Below are 26,600 nucleotides of genomic sequence, written 5' to 3'. Positions count from 1 at the left end.
CCTATGCCAGTGCCAGCTCTGGTCCTTTTTAGGGCCCCCCATTAGAACAATTAGAAATAGAGTTAAAAGCATATGAGACAACTAATTGCCATACATAAAGTTATCTATCTCCAGGAAAAAGGGTGAGAACCTGAACCAGGACCAGAGGTTCCCTGTCAAGTGATACCAGGAGATTGGGTCAACATCCGTGTGTTCCGAAGGAAGTGGAACGAGCCTTGGCAAGAGGGTCCCTACAAGGTGGTCCGAGCAACACAAACAGCCGTCCAGGTGGAAGGAAGCACCACGTGGTACCATCTAAACCACTGCACCAAAGCTCCAAGGGAGATTGAATGACCATTGAGCCCGGAGGGAACGAAAGGAGAGGATGCTGATACACCAGGTAGGAACCTGGAGGAACCAGAAGGAGACAAGGATCATGGCGCAACGCCCAATAGTCAACAGACACTCGCCTGAATATCCAGAGAGCATGTTGCTCCTGATGACATACCTACTCTGATTAGCATACCCCCTGAGTCCCTTCCCTGCTCCACACCTGGTAGTTTGGTGGATGGGACTACCAGCTCTCTGTAACCTAGAGGGCAACCAGTGGGTCCATCTCTTCTATATCATGATTCTTGTATGATGACAATGTCTGTAATTGCAATTTCTTTGAAGTCCAGGTTCCTGCTCTTTAGGCCAAAGGCAGATGACCTCAGGTGTGAAGCATCCGGGTAGCGTTTCCACTCACTAACACATATGGTGATGATAGGAAACCCAGTGGCCGGCAGTGGGAGAAGATGGAACTAGATGGATTTTGACAGACGTTATGCTAATTTTATCATCAATGAAACATTTGAATTCAATACAGTTTTCTGTTTCCAAAACTACAATCTGCTACAAACAGAGTGGACTAAGTTTTGTATATTTTACCCTTTGCCAAAGATGTAAAACATTACATTGTTTAGGAGTGCAAGGGCGAATTGAGTTATTGCACAAGCGCACTTCACAGAGTAGATGTTCCCTAACAGAAATATGCAAATGCATGCTAGAACACAACAATAGGATCTCCCTATCTCCTACTTGGCTCTTCCCCCCTCCTTGCTTGTTCTGCCCACTATGACTCATTTGTTCCCATTAGAAACGACAGGCTGTGGTCTATCTGAGGTTAGTTAGACAAGTCTTTTGTAAAGTGTGTTGCAACTGAACGAAACAACGAAACTGGGTTGGGCCGATTCAAATAGCACTTACCCTTTTAGGATTTCCATATTGCCTCTGCATTTCAGGAATCAGGTATGGAATCATTCTGAAGTAATTTTGGAGACCTAAGATCATTATTTTCATATTATTAGGTAGTTTCTGTTCTTTTCACCATCTATAGACTACTATTGCCTCACAGCAAGGCCAGATGCCCAAAGTACCCCGGCTCAGAGACACAGCAGTTCCCAGTGCCTGATGACAAAGTGGACTGGAAGACCGACTGGCCCCAGTACAGCCCAGTGAGCTACACTGCCACGTCTGTGCTCATCAAGCCTGTATGGGCCGATCAGGACATCGGGTGAGAGAGAGAGAGAGAGAGAGTTACAAATTAATTTTGTCATCTGTTTTACTGACATTTGGTTGTAACTGATTAGTTGACATGAATGATTATTAAGTATTATTACAATGTTGTATTATTTCACAGGTCAACATCAACAGCATTCAAATATGCCAAGGATGCCATTTTTGGGTCAAATTGTGGAAATCCCCAAGATAATCAGTCTTAGCAGGTATTAATACTGTTGATGCTGATGCAATCTTGTTAGGTTCTAATTTTAAGAGTAAATGAATCCACGGGCACTAGGAAAGCTTCACCAATTTTAATTCTTCCCAAAGGGTCGATACACCTGCATTCAGACAAACAACATTTCACAGAAGCACTGATATTTAACGCTTTCTCCTAGGTTGAGTCTCCTCCTCCACATCTGAACAGCCAATGCATCTCTGTTGCTAGACAGAACCTTAGTTATATACAGTATATCACAAAAGTGAGTACACCCCTCACATTTTTGTAAATATTTGAGTATATCTTTTCATGTGACAACACTGAAGAAATGACACTTTGCTACAATGTAAAGTAGTGAGTGTACAGCTTGTATAACAGTGTACATTTGCTGTCCCCTCAAAATAACTCAACACACAGCCATTAATGTCTAAACCGCTGGCAACAAAAGTGAGTACACCCCTAAGTGAAAATGTCCAAATTGGGCCCAATTAGCCATTTTCCCTCCCCGGTGTCATGTGACTCGTTAGTGTTACAAGGTCTCAGGTGTGAATGGGGAGCAGGTGTGTTAAATTTGGTGTCATCGCCCTCACACTCCCTCATACTGTTTTTGTGATATCCTGTATGTTCTAACGTGACCTTTACCCAAAGCGCTCACTCCTCCCCAACTCAAGGCTGTCATGGTTATTGATACTAGACAGTGTCTCTTCACCTCCCAGAGGGTCCCTGAGGGCTAACAATAACATATCCTGACATAATGTAAACATTATACATGAACCTCTCACCCTCAGTGACATTGTTATGTTCTAAGATTTCCACCCATCTCCCCTACACATGCCAAAACCATCTGTCTCACGACCGGGAGACACATGTAGGCACAATTGGTCCAGCATCGTCCAAGTTAGGGGAGAGTTTCGCCGGCCAGGATGCCCTTGTCACATCGAGCTGTGATGGGCCAGGAACATGCACGGTCACCAGGTGTATGGTGTTTCCTCGGACACTTTTTTTTGTGTGTGGATGGGTATAATTTGTATGTATAAAATGTATAATAGTAATATTTAAAATGACTAAATCAGGTAATTTTGTATACATTTATTTAAATTTGCATCGGGCCGCTTCTGGGGGGATTCTGGTAAGATGGCAGCAAAGTCGGCTGAATTCCTGTAGACAGAAACGATTCTGGGCAGTCATTCATTTTTATTCTGGACCGAGTCCGACACCCGATTCCGGGCCAACTCAATCAGTTCCGGCTCCCTGGAAGAGGGCCGCTTCCTCATTGCTAGCTGGGTAAGTAAGGGCGGCAGGGTAGCCTAGTGGTTAGAACGTTGGACTAGTAACCGGAAGGTTGCAAGTTCAAACCCCTGAGCTGATAAGGTACAATCTGTCGTTCTGCCCCTGAACAGGCAGTTAACCCACTGTTCCTAGGCTGTCATTGAAAAAAAAATGTCTTAACTGACTTGCTTTGTTAAATAAAGGTAAAATAAAAGTAGTGTTTTACTACAGAGTTCCACATGAATATGACCTCATATCAATTTTAAATAATTTACGTAAGCTAACCCCTGGCCCTCTAGGTGAGGACCCAATCACGCAGCAGATCCGATTGCTACCAGTTAACTTTCCCACTTTATTCCATCAACTCTTCAACTATGCACCTACTTTTCAGATAACTAAACCCAAACCTTCCCACAAACTCTCTTTAAAGTCAAACCAACTCCTGTGCCCAATTTTGTCGTCAATTCAGAAAGTAAACCAAATTATAAATGTTCCAAATTGATATGTATTGGGGGAAAAAATTTTGAATTTCAGTGTACTTCCTGGATTGACTAGAATTTAAATGGAATGGCCCCCAACCCAGGTAGCTCCACCCTGACCGTGCCCTCTGAAAGGCTATGTGGAGTCCTCACCATATTGGTTACATCTCTCTCAGAAGTGCCTATGACCCTCAAACTCAACTCTGGACCTTGAAGCTAGTGCCATTGCATTTTTTCATTGTTCCCTTCTAATCAGGGACTGATTTAGACCAGGGACACCAGGTGTGTGCAATTATCAGGTAGAACAAAAAAAACATCAGGCTTCGGACCTCGTAGGGTAAGTAAGAGTTGAATACCCCTGGCCTATGGAGTTAGGGGTAGATTTCCGTACTGTAGTCTCCGTAGTTTATCCTGTCTCTACTGTATGTGTCACCGCCCTACAGGTGGAAGAGAGACTCAGCTGGACAGCAAGTGTCACGCCCAGTGTCCAAACTGCCAGTTCTGCAGTTTGTGTCCATCATTAGGAGAGTGTGGGGAGTGGGCCATCCCAGGGGTCAGTGGGATTCTTTAAACTCCTTCCTTCCTTCCTCCTCCCTCCCTCCTCTGTCTAACCCTCATCCTCCACATACAACACCTGTTTTGCCAGTCACATTCTATTAAAGTTCCCCAAAGCACACACATCCCTGGGTCACTCGTTTTTTCATTTTGCTGCAGCTAGCGACTGGAACGAGCTGCAACAAACACTGAAACTGGACAGTTTAATCTTCATCTCTTCATTCAAAGACTCAATCATGGACACTCGTACTGACAGTTGTGGCTGCTTTGTGTGATGTATTGTTATCTCTACATTCTTGTCCTTTGTGCTTTTGTCTGTGCCCAATAATGTTTGTACCATGTTTTGTGCTGCTACCATGTTGTGTTGCTACCATAATGTGTTGTCATGTGTTGCTGCCATGCTATGTTTGCCATTTGGTACACTGTCATTGTAAATTGTTCTTAACTGACTTGCCTAGTTCAATAAAGGTAAAATATGATTGATATATATATATATATATATATATATATATATATATATATATATACTGCTCAAAAAAACAAAGGGAACACTAAAATAACACATCCTAGATCTGAATGAATGACCTATTCTTATTAAATAGTTTTTTTTCTTTACATAGTTGAATGTGCTGACAACAAAATCATACAAAAATTATCAATGGAAATCAAATGTATCAACCCATGGAGGTCTGGATTTGGAGTCACACTCAAAATTAAAGTGGAAAACCACACTACAGGCTGATCCAACCTTGATGTAATGTACTTAAAACAAGTCAAAATGAGGCTCAGTAGTGTGTGTGGCCTCCACGTGCCTGTATAACCTCCCTACAACGCCTGGGCATGCTCCTGATGAGGTGGCGGATGGTCTCCTGAGGGATCTCCTCCCAGACCTGGACTAAAGCATCCGCCAACTCCTGGACAGTCTGTAGTGCAACGTGGCGTTGGTGGATGGAGCGAGACATGATGTCCCAGATGTGCTCAATTGGATTCAGGTCTGGGGAACGGGCGGGCCAGTCCATAGCATCAATGCCTTCCTCTTGCAGGAACTGCTGACACACTCCAGCCACATGAGGTCTAGCATTGTCTTGCATTAGGAGGAACCCAGGGCCAACCGCACCAGCATATGGTCTCACAAGGGGTCTGAGGATCTCATCTCGGTACCTAATGGCAGTCAGGCTACCTCTGGTGAGCACATGGAGGGCTGTGTGGCCCCCCAAAGAAATGCCACCCCACACCATGACTGACCCACCGCCAAACCGGTCATGCTGGAGGATGTTGCAGGCAGCTGAACGTTCTCCACGGCATCTCCAGACTCTGTCACATGTGCTCAGTGTGAACCTGCTTTCCTCTGTGAAGAGCACAGGGCGCCAGTGGCGAATTTGCCAATCTTGGTGTTCTCTGGCAAATGCCAAACGTCCTGCACGGTGTTGGGCTGTAAGCACAACCCCCACCTGTGGACGTCGGGCCCTCATACCACCCTCATGGAGTCTGTTTCTGACCGTTTGAGCAGACACATGCACATTTGTGGCCTGCTGGAGGTCATTTTGCAGGGCTCTGGCAGAGCTCCCTCCTCCTGCTCCTCCTTGCACAAAGGCGGAGGTAGCGGTCCTGCTGCTGGGTTGTTGCTCTCCTACGGTCTCCTCCACGCCTACGGGTCTATGGTAGACCCGGGGGAGCTGGTGTCCCTCACCCTGCAGTGTGAGTTCTCTGAGGAGGCTCTGAACACCCTGGCAGCTTCCTCCCAGGACAGAGATCAGATCCACGAGCGCATCACTCAGATGTTCAACTGGGTCTGGAGGTCAGCAGGCTAGAAATAATTTAATTTCCTCATATATTTTATGAGGAACACCACTTATATTTTTCATTTTGTATTTGTTTGTTTAGTTGACATAAAGAAAACATGGTTTCTCTCTCTCTGTCCCTCATCTACTTCTTAGGTTTATATTGGCTATGTAGATAATCCAATAAATAATGACAACTCTTGTGTAACAGGGTTATATTGGTGATTCCCCTTGCCACTTTATTGTTAAGCCAATGGGTTTTTGGTTTGAGTTTGTCTTGCCTTCACCTACTCAACATGGCATCTTATTGGCTGGTTTGCGTAGCTTGCTTACGAGGGGGGATGTTCCAGTTAGGATCGTCCCAGTGAACAAGCACCAAACCAGCGGTAAGTTGTTGGTTGCAAAGCACCGTACGTCAAAAGTGATTTTATGCTCCCAAGTGATGATTTAAATGTACAATTTATATCAAATTGTTTGTAAATGTTCACACACAAGATGCAGCGGTTTTTGGAGAATATTTGTTGTGCATTTGGTTGTAAAGAATTCCCGCCAGTACTAGCTAGCAACTTACTGTGTCTGGTGGGGGGGGTTCATATATTTTGTACAGTGCGTGAGTGCAGAATTGGATGGTGAGACGTGCATTGCATGACGTGCAATTTTGTGCCGTTCCTAACAGGTACATTGTTAAAGATATTATATTGTATATTGTAATTGTATTATTTTGGTAACTCGCCAGTGAACAAGCACCAAACCAGCGTGCGTGAGTGCAGAGTTGGATGGTGAGACGTGCATTGCATGACGTGCAATTTTGTGCCGTTCCTAACAGAATAAAGCTACATGACTGGTGCTACATATTGGAGTTCCGTGTCGATGACTGATTGTACACAACGCCAGAAGAGTACTATTACACTTGGATGGAAACGTTTGCTGTCAACTTCCATGATGATACTGGTATATCAAGGATTTCTCTTATAATATTACAGACACTGATAAACAACAAGTTAGGGCAGTCTTATCTATGCAGAAACAATGTTGACTAAATTCAATGAAAACCATAAGGATTTTGCTATTATAACAGCAGGATAGCATGCAACATGTTTCCTACTTTTAATTGTTCCCCATTCTGCTCTTTATTTGTACATACATTACAGCTCTCTGAAATGTAGATTCTTGTTCTGGTTACCTTTAGGTAACAGTGTGAGCGAGCTCCAAATGCAAGTGGGCGATGATGCCCGGGCAAGTCCACTGGATTGACCTTGACTCCGTCCTATCCCTCTATGCAAGCCACTCCATTTCTTGGAGGTGATCGCTAAGGAGAGGCATGCTCACTGGTAACCATGGAAACAGTGTTTGGCCGAAGGACTAAGATGATTCACACTGATGTTGGTGCAAGGTTGAGTAGAATATAGTGGTGGAATTTTGAGGTAGTGTGACCTCAAGTGGTGACACGTGTTCTCACGTTCAAGAGGATTGGCCAGAGCAAGGCCCTGCAGCATAATCACTGTTTTGTGATCATGGCCTTGGTCAGGGAGGAACAAAAAAAGTGGTGTCCACCAATGACTTCTCTGTAAACACTCCCTCTGTAACCAGGGCTGATGGGAACATGGTTTGCTTAAAAGAAGACATGCTCTCATTGTTTCTTTTTTACTCCCTGGCACCGAAATCAAAAAGTGCCATAATCAAAAAAAGGCATTTTAAACTATATTGGTCTATTTGTTTTTTTTTGTGAAGCCAAGTTTTATGTAAAGACATATCAATTATTATACTTTGGTATATATGTTTAGGGTTAGTTGGTGGTGCAATTTTGTCCTTTTTTTGTATTACAAAATGTAACATGACTGACCACACACTACTGCACTGTAGCTGATGGCACGTGCAAACGACATGATACCAAATAAAAAGAACCATGAACTACACTACCCGAAAGGCTTTGCATATACTGGTTGACTACGTGGCTCCGACGTTCCTCTACAACGGACCGGGGTGATTTAAATTTAGACGGAGTAAGAAGAGGGGCAATTTAGATCAGTCTGAAATTGAATGAGTAGCTAGCTAATACTTTTTATAGTTTAAAACATTTATTTTCCGTCATACGTTTGGATTAACGTTTTGCAATGTCTGGGAAAATCAAGAGCCGAATCGCGGCAAATGCCGACTTGTTATCTGGTAGTGTGTCTTGCGATGAGCGGATTTTACGAGACTGTCATCAGTTGTACGTCGATGCCGACAGTGGTGAGTTAGATTGCTAGCTAATGTCTGATCAAATGAAGAGATCACCAATTTCAACAGGCATTTGCAGTCGGAATGTCATTCAGCCTGTATGTCTAGCTATATTTGGTATGACTCATTGATTCGGGTGGGTATAATTTGTGGAACGTTCCAACAGGAATCTGTAACCAAAACGTCGTAATGTACAAGGTTGCCAACAAACGCATGTAAAGTTAGCACGATCAATATACCTAGCTAACGAATAGGCTTCAACTCACCACGTAACTCATTCTTAATGTTTGTCCATAGGCATGAAGACATAATAAACGTGGTGAGTGAAAAACGTAATGAAATAGCCCACTCCCTACCCGGTATCTTATTCGCCCTTTATACACCTTTGTATGCGTTGTTTGTTGGCAACCTTGTTATTTACGACGTTTTAGGAACCTATTCCTGTTGAAATGTTCCACAAATTATACCCACCCGATTGAGTCTGACTAACGCTTCACACAGCATAGTTCTGAGCAGGGCTGGCTCCAGGCATAAGCAGTGACTTTGGGCAGGGCTTTCCAAATTTGCTTTCCAAATTTGTTAACCTAACATGCTGACCAGACCGGACAAGTCGCGTGCGCGAGCGTCACAAAATACATTTAGAAATCTATGTTATTCAATTATTGCGCCAACGAGCGTCTGCCATGCCAAGGGCTAAAATTGAACTATTTTCTATTCTATTTCTGACCCAGATCGCACTGAAAGTCCTGCCTCTCCCATCTTGTTATTGGTTTATAGAAGCAGGTACCCACGTGCCATCTCCTCATTGGTTATACCCAGTGGGTGATTGAAAGACGAACTGTTTTGCCGCTCGTCGTGGTAATACTATGAAAGTTTAGATGCATCACCATATAAGTTCAAATATGAAAAAGCCTGGAAGGAGGAACGATGACTAGAAATGATTCGGTGGGCCGTTTTATGTGTGGATTTATTGTCGGAGTAGAAGACCTTGTGCATTTCAGGTAAATTAACAACTCAATGTTTATATCCCAGGACAAATTAGCTAGCAACAGGAAGGTAGCTTAATCGGACAAATTAGCTAGCAAGTGCAAGCTAACTAGCTAAATTGCCATACATGTTTAATGCTTTTCGACCTGTACCCAAATTAATGTCATTGGTTCAGAGATTGTTTTTATATTTTAACCTGCTGTGTGGTGATTGGTGTAGGGCAGGGGTGTCAAACTCAAATACCCAGTGGGCCAAAATGTAAAACCTGAACAAAGTCACGGGCCAACATTGAACAAATTAACCTTTTAATATGGACCCAAACAAGTTTTGCTTTAACATTGAATATGGAACAAGCATCGCTTATTGCCATACAATATATAATTTAATAGTGGAGACATGCAAAATCGAATTTCAAATGAAAAAACATATCAATGGCATTCATTTATTAAATAAATAAAATTTAAATAAAAAATAAATAAATAAAAATCGTATGCCTCTTTTCTATTTGCAGCCTTCTGATTTAAATACCAAATTCAACTTTTTCCACTGGCTAATAATTTTATAAATAAAATGATAATAAATCAATCAACCATTCAAGCTCATGCCTTGTAGCAAGAAAAAGTGCATAAAGAAAACGTTAATTATTGCACACTGGTCTAATCTGATGTGCCCAAGCCAGATACCTGGCATCTCTTCTTGGATGCTAGTTCATCAATGTCTGGGCTCAAGCTCTGAGCTGAAGAAATCCTCAGTATCGAGCGAAGATGTTCATCAGTCAGACGTCTCCTGTGAGTTGTTTTGGTCATCTTCATTGAGGAGAAAAGTTGCTCGCATAGATAAGTGCTGCCGAACATGGAGAGCATCTGAGCAGCTTGGGTGCGGAGCTGAGGCATTGTGTCAGGGATGAACCGTGGAAACTGTGCGGCGCACACAGCATCATACTTTGACTTCAGCGTGTCGTTGCACTGGAGTTCAATCAGCTCCATTTGGATGTTGGTTGGTGCATTTTCCACATCAACTGCGAAGGGTTTACTAAGCAGTTCAAACTTGCATTTCTGGGCATTGAAGTCGGCAAATCGCCGGCTAAACTCAGCGGCGAGAACACTGAGTTTTTCAGCAAACTGTGCGCATGGGAACACGGCGGTAGAGATCTGCGCTTTTATGGATTGGCAGCAGGGAAAATGGCAAGGGTTTCCTTGCAGCATCTGATTCTCCCACAGGCACAGTTTAGTTTTGAAGGCCCTCACTGCAGCGTACATGTCTGTGATGATGCGCCCCCGCCCCTGAAGCTGCAGGTTCAGCGCATCGAGATGGCTTGAGATGTCACAGAGAAAGGCCAGCTCACACAGGAACTTTTGCTCCCGGAGCTCTGCTGTATCCTTCCCTTTGGTTTCCAGGAATTGACATATTTCCTCACGCAGCTCGAAACATCTGTTCAGTACTTTTCCTCTGCTTAGCCATCTCACCTCCGAACCACACTCCTCCAGAAAAGATTTAAACTGGCTGTGATTTAGACCTTTGGCTCTTATAAAGTTAACTACCTGTGTTACTGTGGTCATAACATGTTCCATCTTTAGGGCTTTGGCACACAGTGCTTCCTGATGTATGATGCAGTAGTAAACAGTTAGCTCACCTGCACAGTTCTCTTCCCGCATCTTCTCCCGAACCATGCCCACCAGTCCACTCTTTTTACCGCACATCGCTGGCGCACCATCTGTCGTTAATCCAACGAGTTTATCCCACGGCAGCTTTATTTCAGTTACACATTTGGAAACCTCCTCAAAGATTTCCTTTCCTGTGGTTGTGCCATGCATTGATTTGAATCCTAATAGCTCCTCCGTAACACACAGATTTGAGTCCACTCCACGGATGAAGACTGACAGCTGAGCAGTATCAGATGCGTCGCAGCTCTCATCCACAGCGAGGGAGAACGCTACAAAATCTTTTCCCTTTTCCATCAGCTGGTCATACAGATTGGTGGCAAGATCACATGTGCGATCAGCTACTGTGTTCCTGCTCAGGCTCACATTTGAAAATGATTGTTTTTTCTCTGGGCATATGAATTCACAAACCTTCATCATGCACTTTTTCATGAACTCTACCTCATTAAAGGGCCGGGCTGATTTTGCGATCTCTGCTGCCACTATATAACTAGCCTTTACAGCAGCCTCGCTTTGTGATGTGGCTTTTTTAAACATATTCTGTTGTGAAACCAAACTTCTTTTCATCTCCTCTACTTTCTGGCTCCATTGAGTCATGTCCAGGTCCTTGTATTTGTCATGGTGTTTCGTTTCATAGTGTCTAATGTTGTACTCCTTACTTACAGCCACGTTGACTCCACAAACAGGTTTGTCTTTTACATATGTAAACAGATATTCTGCCTCCCACTTGTCCAGAAAGCTCCTGTTTTCTGCCTTTCTTTTCGCCATTTTTGGGAAGGGTTAGCTCGCTGACAGTTGTAGCGTCTGTTGCTATGACTACTGTCACAGAGGAGAGAGCGTTTCTGGGTCCTGTCCTGATTGGCGCGCGAAAACAGCAGAGCATTATGGGATTCGTAGTATTAGTGGTGAATGCGCTGTATAATACCGGCGGGCCAGCTCTAGTAGTAATTTGGTATTGTCTCCTGGGCCAAATATAATTACCCCCGCGGGCCAAATTTGGCCCACGGGCCAGAGTTTGACACCCGTGGTGTAGGGGGACAAAATAAATGTATGCACGATAGCGCACGTGTGCAGCTGGTTTGGGTTCCGGTTAAGGAGTTTTGACAGTGTTGCCAACTCCTCAGAAAGGAAAGTAGCTATTGGCTGTCCTAAAAGTCGCTAAATCACGCCATCGCCTGATTTGCATAATTTGCCATGTGCATGTAATTGTGATGGATGCTGTAGGAGAGAGGAATAACGTCGTGGAAGAGACAAGGTGAGTAAAAAAAACACCCTAAATATGTTTAGAACTACAAATGAACTTTCTTCTGTCGGTTTTTCTTTTTTAATGTCACAATTCCAACCCTCCTGCTTTATCCGGGCTTGGGACCGGCAAAAGTGACCCAAAAGAGATACTCTGGCAGAGTTACTTCATTTTTTAAAATTAAACTTTTTTATTTTTTTGTTTTTCTTAATTTGGTTTGGTTTTTAACCTTATGGTCCACTTAGGAGCCTACAACAAGTCATAGTAAAACATGAACATTTTTAACCATAACATTTTTTTGTATACAATCTATATTAACAATCTAAATGGACCAAAAAGAGACAATAGAACAAACTGTCAATGGCAATGTGAGAAAATTATGGTAATTAGTCTGGCCCTAATCCATTATATATATTTTTTCAGAACCCCCTCCACACACACACAGGCTGTGCTGGCTCACAGAAAGAGTGGGTCATTGTCATTTTGGTCAAGGCTCTCTGGCAGGTTCAGCAACTGACTTAAATGAGTAAGCAGCTGATGTGCCAAAAAGCTGCAAAATATTATCAGGCAGCTGGTGCTCATAGCAAGCCTCACCAGACAGCTTCAGTCCATATCGAATGTACAGGATGGAGTTAAGGGTCTGTAAGCACATCTGATTTCTAATTTTGCTTTTTACCACACTCATCTGGCTGAATACTCTCTCGACTTCAGCATTTGAGTGTGGCAAGGACAACACAGACACAGCAGCCATGGCAAGTTCTTGAAACGGGTTGATATCAGCTGCATCTCTGAGCTTCCAAATCACACTCCAGAAGCCCTGTGTGATTTTTGTCTCATTCCATTTACTTAGATGGATGGCACACCATTGCTGGACAATCTTGTCTATCACTGCAGGGGAGTAGCCAAAGAGCTTGGCTATTTCTCCAGGGCTCTTATTGTGCTTTAGAGTTTCCTCCACATTGAAAACTGACATGTACTGCAATGCTTCGATGTTGTCCGGCAGTCTCACCCTCAACTCACTAGTGAGGGAGACTGAAGGCTACACCCCACTTTTGACATTGTTTTCATCCTCAGGCGCAAGGTGGAGCTCAGCTGCCTTTGACTCAAAAAGGTAACAAAGGTACGGTTTGGGACTGATGTATCCATCTGTTGGCCCTTTGAGTACATCAACATTTGCCAGTGGATTCAGCACCCTGCTGCTCACAGACTTGATCAGGCTAACCAAGTTGTCAAGTAGCTTAAGAGGATCTACTTGCTCTCCTTCAAAAGCCTTGATGGCCAACTGTACCTCACCCAGCACTGAGTTCAAAAAAGTCAGATACAATATGTTTTGAGGATCACTGTACATGGAGTATAAAACCTCAGCCATGTAGCAGTGTTCACTGGACTTGGTGACTGTGAAATGCAGCCTAAGCTCCTCCCACTGGTCCGAAATGCGTGAAACCGTGGGTTCAATGTGTGGCACACACCTTGGTTATCTCTAAAGGTTTCTCCCTACAGTTGGTCTCATATATGGCCTTGTAGGCCTCCCTGCGCTTTGGAGACACTGAAAACCAGTTATAAGTCTCTCATACCTAATCTAATCAAAATCAAATAAAATGTTATTTGTCACATACACATGGTTAGCAGATGTTAATGCGAGTGTAGCGAAATGCTTGTGCTTCTAGTTCCGACAATGCGGTGATAACCAACAAGTAAAGTGGGTAGCAGCAGTGGAGTCTGAGAAAGCAGCTCTACATGCTTCTCCAATGTGATCACATGCCAGCATGGAACAGTGTTCAGCGATGGCTAATGCCATGGTGGCCTCAGCCTTTTTTTGCAGTCAATATTTTTAACCATAAATGGCAGCTTGTTTTGAGTGGAACTGTTGTAGCTTTGCCTTTTGAGTGTTAAGTTTTTTTTTTTTTTTTTACATCACTAAGTTTGGTGTAGAAATCAGACTTAAAATACAGGCAGTATGCCCGTGTATCATCTCCAATAAATGACTTCAATCAGGGTTTGATTCCCACTCCTTTCTGTATTTTTGAGTGTACAGTTTAGACTGAGACATGAAGAGCTAGCCAGCTAGATGTTTAGCTTATTTCACAGATAGGCACACACACAGTGGACAAGGTGAGTAAGTGACTGAGGCTGTGTGAGTCAAATGCAGTGATTTTATTTTTGTGCAGTGATTTATTTTAAACAAAGAACATTTTACAGTTACATCCCGCCCTGAATGTAAGCCAGATACTCACGTGATTCATTTGCAGTCTGGACGTGGAGGGGTGAACATCTCCTGCTCTGACTGCATCTGGGAGGGACTGCTGTGTGAGGACTGGGCTGCCTGTGAGTGCTTTGGGACAGGGGTGGGGCCCACGTTGAGAAGAGTAAGAACGATACGTGCTTTCACGTCAGAGTGTCAGTCTCCAATAACACCAGAAAAAGTTTCTAGTTGATGTTTTTGAAAATGTGTCGCTAGAGGGGTCTGAGTACTCGCTAAATATAGCGACCTAGTCGCTAAGTTGCAACACTGGTTTGGGGAACCCTGGCCCCCAAATGTAAGGTTCTCTGGCACATGATGTTAAAAGGATTTCAATAGGGAAAAGTACATACATTTAATGGATAAATAATCACATAAAAATATATTAATTCATGTTCATCACACATTTGTTAAAGCGATAGTTCCCTAAAATGACAACCAGAGTCGGGGAAAAAAACTCTAGGTCACCTTTACGCCACACAGATACTTGTACAAAGCTCGCCCTCCATTTGGCAAATCTGACCATAATTCTATCCTCCTAATTCCTGTTTAAACGCAAAAAAACGAAAGCAGGAAGCACCGGTGACTTGGTCAATAAAGTGGTCAGATGACACAGATGCTAAACTACAGGACTGTTTTGATAGCACAGTCTGGAATATGTCCTGGGATTCTTCCGAAGGCATTGAGCAGTACACCACATCAGTCACTGGCTTCATCAATAACCTCATCGATGATGTCGTCCCCACAGTGACTACGTACATACTAGAGGTTGACCGATTAATCGGCATGGCCAATTTCAAGTTTTCATAATCGATAATCTGCCTTTTTCGACTCCGATTATGGCCGATTACATTGTATTCCACGAGGAGACTGTGTGGCAGGCTGACCACCTGTTACGCGAGTGCAGCATCAAAAGGACCTTGTGGCTGCAAGGAGCCATGGTAAGTTGCTAGATAGCATTAAACTTGGATTATTATTATTATTTTTTATAAGAAGTCTTCACATAATCACTACTTAACTACACATGGTTGATATTACTAGGTTAACTAGCTTGTCCTGCTTTGCATATAATCAATGCGGTGCCTGTTAATTTATTATCGAATGACATCCTACTTCAACTTTGCCAAACGGGTGGTGATTTAACAAAAGCGCATTTGAGAAAAAAGCACGATTGTTGCACAAATGCACCTATCCATAAACATCAATGCCTTTCTTAAAATCAATACACACAAGTATTTTTTTAAACCTGCATATTTAGTTAAATTCTTGTTAGCAGGAAATATTAACTAGGGAATTTGTCACTTCTCTTGTGTTCAGAGTCAGTTTGGGCCGCTTGTTGCGAAGTGTGTGAAGACCACCATTTATTCCTAACAAAGACCGTCATTAATTTGCCAGAATTGTATATAATTATGACATAGCATTGAGGTTGTGCAATGTAACAGCAATATTTAGACTTAGTTTCCACCCGTTTGTTAAAATATTGAGCATTTCCGTATTTCACTGAATGAATAAACATTTTGTTTTTCAACGTGATAGTTTCTGGATTTGACCATATTAAGAACCTAAGGCTTGTATTTCTGTGCGTTTATTATAATTAAGTCTATGATTTGATAGAGCAGTCTGAGCGGTGGTAGGCAGCAGCATGCTCGTAAGCATTCATTCAAACAGCAATTTACTGTATTTGCCAGCAAATACAGTAGCATTAGCAATGCTTGACGCACAGCACTGTTTATGACTTCAAGCCCATCAAATCCCGAGATTATGTTGGCAATACTACAGGGCCTATAAGAACATCCAATAGTCAAAGGTATATGATATACAAATGGTATAGAGAGAAATAGTCCTATAATAACTACAACCTAATACTTAACTGGGATTATTGAAGACTCATGTTAAAAGGAACCACCAGCTTTCATATATTCTCATGTTCTGAGCTTAATTTAAATGTTAGCTTTTTTTACATGGCACATATTGCACTTTTACTTTCTTCTCCAACAGTTTTTTTGCATTATTTAAACACTGTTAACCATGATTGTTCAATGAACCATGAATGAACATGCACCTGTGGAATCGTCGTTAAGACGCTAACAGCTTACAGACCGAAGGCAATTAAGGTCACAGTTATGAAAACGCAGGACACTAAAGAGGCCTTTCTACTGACTCTGAAAAACACCAAAAGAAAGATGCCCAAGGTCCCTGCTCATCTGCGGGAAAAAGTGCCATAGGCATGCTGCAAGGAGTCATGAGGACTACAGATGTGGCCAGGGCAATAAAATGCAATGTCTGTACTTTTTTGTGAGACGCCAAAGACAGGGAGACGGGGAGGACAGCTGATCGTCATCACAGTGGCGGACCCACGTGTAAATAATAATAAAAAAACCCTGCACAGGATCGGTACATCCGAACATCACAGCTGCGGGGCAGGTACAGGATGGCAACAACTGCCCGAGTTACACCAGGAACGCACAATCAGTGCTCAGACTGTCTTCAATAGGCTGAGAAAGGCTGGACTGTGGGCTTGTAGGCCTGTTGTAAAGACAGGTCCTCACCAGACATCACCGGCAACAACGTCACCTATGGGCCCACCGTCGTTGGACCAGACGGGACTGGCAAAAAGTGCTCTTCACTGACAAGTTGTGGTTTTGTCTCACCAGGGGTGATGGTCGGATTCGTGTTTATCGTCGAAGGAATGAGCGTTACACCGAGGCCTGTACTCTGGTGCGGGATCAATTTGGAGGTGGTGGGTCTGTCATGGTCTGGGGCGGTGTGTCACAGCATCATCGGACTGAGCTTGTTGTCATTGCAGGCAATCTCAACACTGCATTACAGGGAAGACTTCCTTCCTGTTTGGCCCTGTCCGGGGGTGTCCTCGGATGGGGCCACAGTGTCTCCTGACCCCTCCTGTCTCAGCCTCCAGTATTTATGCTGCAGTAGTTTGTGTCGGGGGGCTAGGGTCAGTTTGTTATATCTGGAGTACTTCTCCTGTCCTATTCGGTGTCCTGTGTGAATCTAAGTGTGCGTTCTCTAATTCTCTCCTTCTTTCTTGCTCTCTCTCGGAGGACCTGAGCCCTAGGACCATGCCCCAGGACTACCTGACATGATGACTCCTTGCTGTCCCCAGTCCACCTGGCCATGCTGCTGCTCCAGTTTCAACTGGCCTGGGCCCTAGGACCATGTCCCAGGACTACCTGACATGATGACTCCTTGCTGTCCCCAGTCCACCTGGCCATGCTGCTGCTCCAGTTTCAACTGTTCTGCCTTACTATTATTCAACCATGCTGGTCATTTATGAACATTTGAACATCTTGGCCACGTTCTGTTATAATCTCCACCCGGCACAGCCAGAAGAGGACTGGCCACCCCACATATGCTCTCTCTAATTCTCTCTTTCTTTCTCTCTCTCGGAGGACCTGAGCCCTAGGACCGTGCCCCAGGACTACCTGACATGCTGGCTCCTTGCTGTCCCCAGTCCACCTGACTGTGCTGCTGCTCCAGTTTAAACTGTTCTGCCTTATTATTATTCGACCATGCTGGTCATTTATGAACATTTGAACATCTTGGTTATGTTCTGTTATAATCTCTACCCGGCACAGCCAGAAGAGGACTGGCCACCCCACATAGCCCGGTTCCTCTCTAGGTTTCTTCCTAGGTTTTGGCCTTTCTAGGGAGTTTTTCCTAGCCACCGTGCTTTTACACCTGCATTGTTTGCTGTTTGGGGTTTTAGGCTGGGTTTCTGTACAGCACTTTGAGATATCAGCTGATGTACGAAGGGCTATATAAATACATTTGATTTGAAGACATCCTCCTCCCTCATGTGGTACCCTTCCTGCAGGCTCATCCTGACATGACCATCCAGCATGACAATGCCACCAGCCATACTGCTCATTCTGTGCGTGATTTCTCAATCCCATTGAGCACATCCGGGACCTGTTGGATCGGAGGGCTCGGCCCATTCCCCACCCAGAAATGGCCAGGAACTTGCAGGTGTCTTGGTGTAAGAGTGGGGTAACATCTCACAGCAAGAACTGGAACATCTGGTGCAGTCCACGAGGAGGAGATGCACTGCAGTACTTAATGCAGCTGGTGGCCACACCCAGATACTGACTGATACTTTTGATTTTGACCCCCCCCCCCTGTTCAGGGACACATTATTCAATTTCTGTCAGTCACATGTCTGTGGAACTTGTTCAGTTCATGTCTCAGTTGTTGAATCTTGTTATGTCCATACAAATATTAACACGTCAAGTTTGCTGAAAATAAACGCAGATGACAGTGAGAGGACGTCTTTTTTTTTGTTGCCTAGTGCATATATAAATCACATGCGATTCATAAGACTAAGCAATTAACCCCATTCAATTCTTTATCTGACTCTATAGTATAAATAGGAATATGCAAGGAGACTTGAGTTACACTACGCATTGAAGAAAAGTCTGGGAATGGAATTCTAAATACAGGTGTATTTAAATACTTTATGAAATGGCTGGATTCCCATGTAAGGCCTCAAGCTTAAGTTTACAAGGCGTTAACAAGAATTACAAGGCATTATTCTAAGCATGGTCAGAGAGCGTGAAATCATAGCCTGAAAGGCCATGTCCCAAAAGTCCATGGGTTGGAGAGCGAGAGTGTCTCATCACAGCAGGTCAGGAACAAATAAGAGAAGGAACAATTTAATCTTAGACCCTTTTATAAGCATCTGAGTTTTTTGTTCAAAAATGTAGGTTTTGAATTGAATTGTACTACTGTAAAGTTAACCTCCAATTTGACACTACATGACCAAAAGCATGTGGACACCTGCTCGTCGAACATCTCATTCCAAAATCATGGGCATTAATATGGAGTTGGTCCCCCACAAACTGACATGTTGGAAAGTTGGCATCCTATGATGGTGCCATGTTGAAAGTCACTGAGCTTTTCAAGTAAGACCATTCTACTGCTAAGGGGTGTCCACATACACTATATATACAAAAGGTATCAGAGCTACATGTTAAGGGGGGGAGGGATTTATCTACACAATTTAACAAATTATTTTACCCATTGGTCAAAATATGCATTTTTTGGGGGGGGGCCCTACTTAGTTGCTTATACATTTATGGTATGTAGCTACACATGGATTCCTGAAGAATATGACGTATAAATGCCTGAGCTTAGTTCAACATTCGAACCCCATCAGAACCCTTGCATACATAGCGTAGTCTATGGATTTGAAGTTGTTCTATTTCTCCAGCCACATCCCTCAGCTTTTTACTGAAGCTGGTGGGCAGGACACTTTGTTAATATTTCAATTAGGATTGCCTCTTTAACGTGACTACCAGTAGGAGTTGTTAGCAATAGCTAGCGGTAGTTAGCGGCTAATGCTAGTAAACTAACAAATTTGATCAATCAGCGTTATACGAAACTCATCAAATCGATGTGCAAGTTTACGGCTAGTATTTATCCCATGGCTAGCTAGCCGATGTTCGCTTATCTAACGTTAGCTAATTGTCCTGCTCACATCCCACATCCCCTGCTGTCTCTATTCTAGGGTTGGTAGCAGTGGCCCAGTCAGTTGGCGTGACTCTGCTGGCACCCAGGAAAAAGATCACGGTCATGTTGATGGGCAACCACTCTGCCGGCAAGAGCTCCTTCATCAACTGGTAATGTTCAATCAAATCAAGGTTATCATTGACAATGCCAGAAGGGGTAGAGAGAAGGATGCACTTTGAAAAGTATTCCATCAGGGACAGGGACTTTTCTGTTCACTGATACTTAATGTCCCCTATACTTCCTTTTGCTTCAAAGTCATTGTAATTATGTCCCATGGTCCATTTGTCATTGTGTGTGTGTGTGTGGACATGAATGCCAGAGAGAGTGCTTGTTAATGTCTGCTATAACTTTGTCTCAGGTATGTGGAGGAGCACATCCAGCGCACAGGAGTGGCCATTGAGACGCAAGGCTTCAGCTTTGTTACTAGTGGCCGCAAGAGAGAGTCTCTCACAGTGAGTACTGTTGGTATAGAGTGAATTTCCCCTTCAGTTTGCTCCTCACGTCATGCACTTTGGTTGAGGTACTTTGAGGGGCTTAACCTTTTCGCTGAGTAAGTGCTCACACGGTGGATATTTGTTTTTCTCGCAGAATGTAAACTTTGTTTTGTTTCTTGCTGTATTTCAGGGAAATGCCACGCTGCACCTTTACCCACACTTCAAACCGCTACACGAGATCAAGGGTGAGACTTCAGAGTTGATTCAACCTCATTAGTCTGCGTCATCGTAAGACTCAGGAAACAACTCCCTCCCCTGTATTATATGATGCAATAGAAATACAATGGTAATGGTAGCATGACTGACGACCCATTCTAAACATTAGTCAGCACTTTGTGTGAAATGCATGAAAATACCATTCAAGTAAAGGGCTCTCGCACTCTCGCTCTCTGCCTGTAGGTGTGTCTGAGTACCTGGGCACTGAGATCTGCACCTCGCGGCAGAAACGCTTCAGCCTAGTGACGTTTGTGGACTCTCCTGGCCTGGTGGACGGGGACATGAAGTACCCCTTCGATGTGGACCAGGCCATCATGTGGCTGGGTAGGTCACCACAATATGGTGGTGTAGGGTGTGTAATTTTGTGAATATACAGTAACAGTCAAGTTTGGACACACCTACTCATTCAAGAGTTTCTTTATTTTTACTATTTTCTACATTGTAGAATCATAGTGAAGATTAAATAACCCATCTGGAATCATGTAGTAACCAAAAAAGTGTTAAACAAATCAAAATATATTTTATATTGAAGATTCTTCAAAGTTGACAGCTTTGCACACTCTTGGCATTCTCTCAACCAGCTTCATGAGGTAGTCACCTGGAATGCATTTCAGTTAACAGGTGTGCCTTGTTAAAAAGTTAATTTGTGGAATTTCGTTCCTTTTTAATGTGTTTGAGCCTATTTGTGGTGTTGTGACATGGTAGGGGTAGTATACAGAAGATATCCCTATTTGGTAAAAGACCAAGTCCATATTGCGGCAAGAACAGCTCAAATAAGCAAAGAGAAATGACAGTCCATCATTACTTTAAGACATGAAGGTCAGTCAATCAGAAAAATGTCAAGTACTTTTGAAAGTTTCTTCAATTGCAGTTGCAATAACCATGAAGAGCTATGATGAAACTAGCTCTCATGAGGACCGCCACAGGAAAGGAAGACCCAGAGTTACTTCTGCTGAAGAGGACAAGTTCATTAGAGTTACCAGCCTCAAATAGCAGCCCAATGCTTCAGAGTTCAAGTAACAGACACCTCTCAACTGTTCAGAGGACACTGTGTGAATCATGCCTTCATGGTTGAATTGTTGCAAAGAAACCACTACTAAAGGACACCAATAATAAGAAGAGACTTGGGCCAAGAAACACAAGCAAAGACAGTGGGAAATCTGTCCCTTAGTCTTATGAGTCCAAATTTGAGATTTTTTGTTCCAACCGCCGCGTCTTTGTGAGACACCGACTAGGTGAACGGTTGATCTCTGCATGTGTGGTTCCCACCGTGAAGCATGGAGGTGGGGGTACTTTGCTGGTGACACTGTAATTTATTTAGAATTTAGAAGGCACACTTAACCAGCATGGCTACCACAGCATTCTGCAGCGATACACCATCCCATCTGTTTTGCGCTTAGTGGGACTAGCATTTGTTTTTCAACAGGACAATGACCCAACACACCTCCAGGCTGTGTAAGGGCTATTTGACCAAGAAGGAGAGTGATGGAGTGCTGCATCAGATGACCTGGCCTCCACAATCACCTGACCTCAACCCAATTGAGATGGTTTGGGATGAGTTGGACCGCAGAGTGAAGGAAAAGCAGCCAAAAAGTGCTTAGCGTATGTGGGAATTACTTTTAAGACAGTTGGAAAAGCGTTCCTCATGAAGCTGGTTGAGAGAATGCCAAGAATGTGCAAAGCTGTCATCAAGTGGCTACTTTAAAGAATCTCAAATATATTTATATTAACACTTTTTTGGTTACTACATGATTCCATATGTGTTATTTCATAGTTTACAATGCAGAAAATGGTACAAAAAATAGTACAAAATAAAGAAAAACCCTCGGATGAGTAGGTGTTCATACTTTTGACTGGTACTGTACTTTTGACTTTATCGCATGTTTTCATATTAATCTCTGTCTGTGTTTCATCATGACACACACACCATCTGTGTGTAAAGATTTGCTTTTATCTGGCTAGTTGAGAAGAACATAACATGCTTGTCTCTGTCCCCTCCCAGGCGAGCTGTGTGACCTCATCCTGGTGTTCTTTGACCCCATGGGCCAGGCGCTGTGCAAGCGCACCCTCAACATCGTGGAGAAGCTCAACGAGAAGCACGGTGACCGCCTGCGCTTGTACCTCAGCAAGGCCGACGAGGCCGGGGGAGAGTCGGACAGACAGGTACACACACACTGTAGTGGGAAATTTAAGTTATTAACGCAATGTATTATACTTTTTATTTTCTGTAATACACATGATTCTGTTCGTGGAAGGTTTTTAATCACTAGACTTGGAGGCCAGACGTGAAGGAGAACTGTCCATAACCTATCTGCTGATAGTGTTGGTGCCAGTCTAAAGGTGCCAGTTCCGAAGGACACACGGGTTATTATTGTACTCTGTGAGAGTGTGTGATTCACTGCCTTGTCTTTTATGTGTTTAGAGAACATATGTGCTTGGGATATTAGGGCCAGCTCAGGGAAGGCTCGGAAGACATTTTCTCTGCTTCTGTGCTGGAGGTTTCTCCCTCGAGCAAATTGTACTAAAATATAGATATCTTTTTTAACTTTATCAACGGCCGCTTTTGTGTTTATTTCACCTGGAAATTCTCTATTACACACACCTTATACATATCTACATTATGAGCAAGGTTGACAAGGGGCTGGGAGGAAGTTGGCCAGTTTGTTATAATCTAACAGCTCCCAGCTTGAAGTTTCAAAACATTAGCTAATCAGAAAATATATCCCTGTCGTAATTGGCTCTTTCAGAGGGTGATGATGCAGATAGTCCAGGAGCTGTGCAAGAGGCCGGGACTCAACAAGTGTGGCTTTGATATGCCTACCATCTATGTTCCCAACCCCAACAAGGTAGCCACCGCACCCACCTTTTTGTACACGGCACCTGAAAGTCACTGGATGTGCCAACCTGGGCAATCTTGGACTATCCTAGCTAAATAAATAAAATGTATGTACATATGTTTTGAACTTCACTTCCACCTGCTTGTCCCAACCCCAGCCCAGTCGCTGTGTGAACCAGATTGAGGAGGCATGTCGCACCATCGAGAAGACCATCAACCAGACAGTCCAGAACACACTCAACTCACTAGAGAAGGACTGTGAGCTTATCACTGAGGCCATTGCAGATACACTCAGCCAAGACAGGTAACAAACGCATGCATGCAGTGTGTTTTACACCTACACTTATTCTCAACTTGCTGATAAAAAGACTGTATGACTGAGGATAGTGTAGATGACACACACACATCACTGATCTTCTCTCCTTTCCAACACAACAATACCACCCCCCCCACCCTCTCTCTCTCTCCCTCAGGCAGACTAGTGTAGATAACCGGCGGGCGCGCTGTAAGGGCTGTTTGTTGGCTCTTCTGGGCTTCAGTGTCCCCTTCATGCTGATGGCAGCCCTGGTGCTGGGCAGCTTCTCCAAAGAGCTGCTAGAGATGGCCGTGGGGGATGACGGCATTGAGGCCCTCTCTCTCTACCTGGTCAGTGTATTTGTAAGAGGGAGACGGTGTTAAGGGGTGGTGGTTGTTAGTCTGACCGTGGTTGTGTGTGAGACAGAGTCGTGGAATTTTTGTGTTTGTGTGACTCTCTGCCCCCCCCCTACCCACAGGCTCCTGTAGTGAGAGTGTTTGTCTCCATGTCCGTGGAGTACCAGCTCTACAGTTGTGGCGGACTCATCTTCCTCTCCTTCCTACTCCTCATCCTTGCCCGCTTCTCCTTCAGGTAAGAGCTGGGCACACACAAACTGCTGCATCTTGTTCAAGTACCACCAGTTATCAATTAATTATGCCTAAAGCATCGCTCTCTATCTCTGCAGGACTCAGCCCACTCTCTCTGGCCGACAGAAGAGGCAGCTACAGGAAAAGATGGATTATGTGCAGGAGGTGGTGAAGACAAAGAAGGTAGTGTGTGTGTGTGACCATGCAGTGGTATGTGTGTGAGCATTCAGTGCTGTGTGTGCTTGACCACTAACTGTGTATCTCTCCCTTCCTGTAGAAGAAGCTCTATGAGGAATACCTTCGCCAGAGTGTGGGTGATCAAGATATGGACTGAAAGAAAATGGAGGAAACCACTAACATTCCTACTGTAGAGGACCAAATGTAATGTAGGGTTTAAACTGTTCAGGCTTTATATTCCTGGCCATGCCTTATGGTGCATTCATGACAATTCTGAAACTCAAGAGTTAAAATGAACATAAGTTATTTGTGTAGAGCAGGGCTGTTCAATGTCAGTCATGGAGGGCCAAAGCACTTCTGGTTTTCATCCTTCTAATCAGAGACTGATTCAGACCTGGGACACCAGGTGAGTGCAATTAACTACCAGGTAGAAACAAAAAAGAAACAAAAAAGGGTTTCGGCTCTCCAGGACTGTAATTGAACGGCCCTGGCGTACAGCTTCCTATTGGTTGATTCTGATTCATTCCAAGTGGGAAAACTCTGGCCTCCTCTTTCTACAACGAATGTCCAAGTAGAGAATGTCTGAATTTCTGCGTTGTCTTGAACGCACCATTTACGTGTCCCTCCGGAGTACGCAGGGCGACATGGGAAATGTAATCCTTGTCCAAGTGTTGTCAGTCCAATATCTGTTCATTCATGTAGTTGTAAACCATAGATCGCCTCAATTTCTAATATGAGCATTCAGAACCTAACTCTGGCATGCACTGTAATATTCATTTCTCAATATTTTTCACTACCATGTTACCTGAGAGGTAGATTTTAAAAACAACAAACATCATGGGACCTGTATTTTTGTATGAGATTAGATACGGTTTACAAACTACATTATGAATTGAACAAAGCATTTATATACGTTTTTACAATGTTTGGTATCCACAGTTGTGCCTGTTTGCTACTCCAGGCTTCAACATCTGACTCAGACAAACACCTATGCTGCAATAAACCAATAATAATATGAGGATCATGGTACCTGTACAAGGTGAACTCTCAGCATTAAATTACTTATGCGATACTATTTACTTGCTGTTCCTTTTGTTCACGTAACTGTTCAAAGCAGCAATTGTGCTGTTCCACATGTTTTCTGACCATGAATGTCAATTGTTTCTAACTGTAAGACTAATGAATAAGCACAGCAGCTGTCTGTGAACAAGCAGTTCACAACCATGACACTGAGGATCTGTTGATGATCCGTAATGTTTAACTTTCTTTTCCTACATTGGTAGTACGTTTAATTCAAAATTAACTTGTTTAAAAATAGTTTAGACATTAAATCAACCGGCCTACACCCCAAAGAGCAAGCTAAGCAAAAGCATAATGGCCAGGAAGATCTCTAGAATGAAGAAACTTGGAGAGGAACCAGGGGTGGGTGGCTAGTCCTCTTCTGGGTGTCCCGGGTAGTCCAGGCATACTGTATTTCAGAAGCTGCTCTGAATAGTTGAGGGAACGGAATATCCTGACCATGAGGGTGTTTTGGGGTCTCCTTAGCAGGGGGCAGGTCCTCCTGGGGTGTGGAAGTGGATGGAACCTAACACTCCGCATCTGTGATAAGAGAACAGAAATGAACATGCATGGCTGCGTCTAACTTCTGCCTAAAACTGGTAATGTTAATATGACGTAGCCTACATTTTATCAGGTGAAACCAGGGACGGACTGGTACACAATATAGTCGTGGGAATTTCAAGTGTGAAGGGTGAGGGGGAATGCTGCATAGTGGGATGAAGGCGTGCCGCTGGACTCCCTTCGTGTATCCTATAAGTTTGTCAATAGTAGGCCTAATAATAAGACAGTAAATCTAATTCTAATCACAGGTATGCTCAGTTCTGTCATATGTCAATGTCAGAAACCATTCCCTCAGTTGAGTCATCCACTACGTGGCCACAAGTATGTGGACCCCTTCTCATCGAACATCTCATTCCAAAATCATGGGCATTAATATGGAGTTGGTCCCTCCTTTGCTGCTATAACAGCATTGACCCTTCTGGGAAGGCTTTCCCCTAGATGTTGGAATATTGCTCCAGGGACATGCTTTCATTCAGCCACGAGCATTAGTGAGGTCGGGCACAGAGGTTGGGCGTTCAGGCCTGGCTCGCAGTCGGCATTCCAATACATCCCAAAGGTGTTCGATGGGGTTGAGGTCAGGGCTATGTGCAGGACAGTCAAAGTCCCCCCCCCAGGATCGGGTTTGGGAAACCCTGGCCTAGGTTACTTTTCCATTTGCATTCCAGAAAAAACACGGT

At 43.7% G+C, this 26,600-nt stretch overlaps 1 protein-coding gene across 3 annotated transcripts; it reads left to right on the top strand.

The window, feature by feature from the left end:
* Positions 1-7,770: 7,770 nt before the first annotated feature.
* Positions 7,771-25,378, top strand: LOC118358930 (sarcalumenin-like). Of its 3 annotated transcripts, none has more exons than XM_035736950.2 (12): positions 7,771-8,057; positions 19,697-19,808; positions 20,057-20,150; positions 20,323-20,377; positions 20,592-20,732; positions 22,411-22,571; positions 23,156-23,254; positions 23,403-23,548; positions 23,718-23,889; positions 24,018-24,130; positions 24,225-24,309; positions 24,404-25,378. In XM_035736950.2, the coding sequence occupies exons 1-12, from the start codon at positions 7,940-7,942 to the stop codon at positions 24,458-24,460; spliced, it is 1,353 nt and encodes a 450-aa protein (XP_035592843.1). In that variant the 5' UTR covers positions 7,771-7,939; the 3' UTR covers positions 24,461-25,378. The 3 variants fall into 3 exon arrangements, with proteins under 3 accessions (XP_035592843.1, XP_035592844.1, XP_035592845.1); XM_035736951.2 differs by lacking the exon at positions 7,771-8,057 and adding an exon at positions 8,208-9,046; XM_035736952.2 differs by lacking the exon at positions 7,771-8,057 and adding an exon at positions 11,786-11,948.
* Positions 25,379-26,600: the final 1,222 nt, after the last annotated feature.

The sequence above is a fragment of the Oncorhynchus keta genome, chromosome 26 (genome assembly GCF_023373465.1).
Source record: "Oncorhynchus keta strain PuntledgeMale-10-30-2019 chromosome 26, Oket_V2, whole genome shotgun sequence".
Taxonomy (NCBI): domain Eukaryota; kingdom Metazoa; phylum Chordata; class Actinopteri; order Salmoniformes; family Salmonidae; genus Oncorhynchus; species Oncorhynchus keta.
Note: the sequence above shows the minus strand (reverse complement) of the source record. Positions and strands in the feature narration are given on the sequence as shown.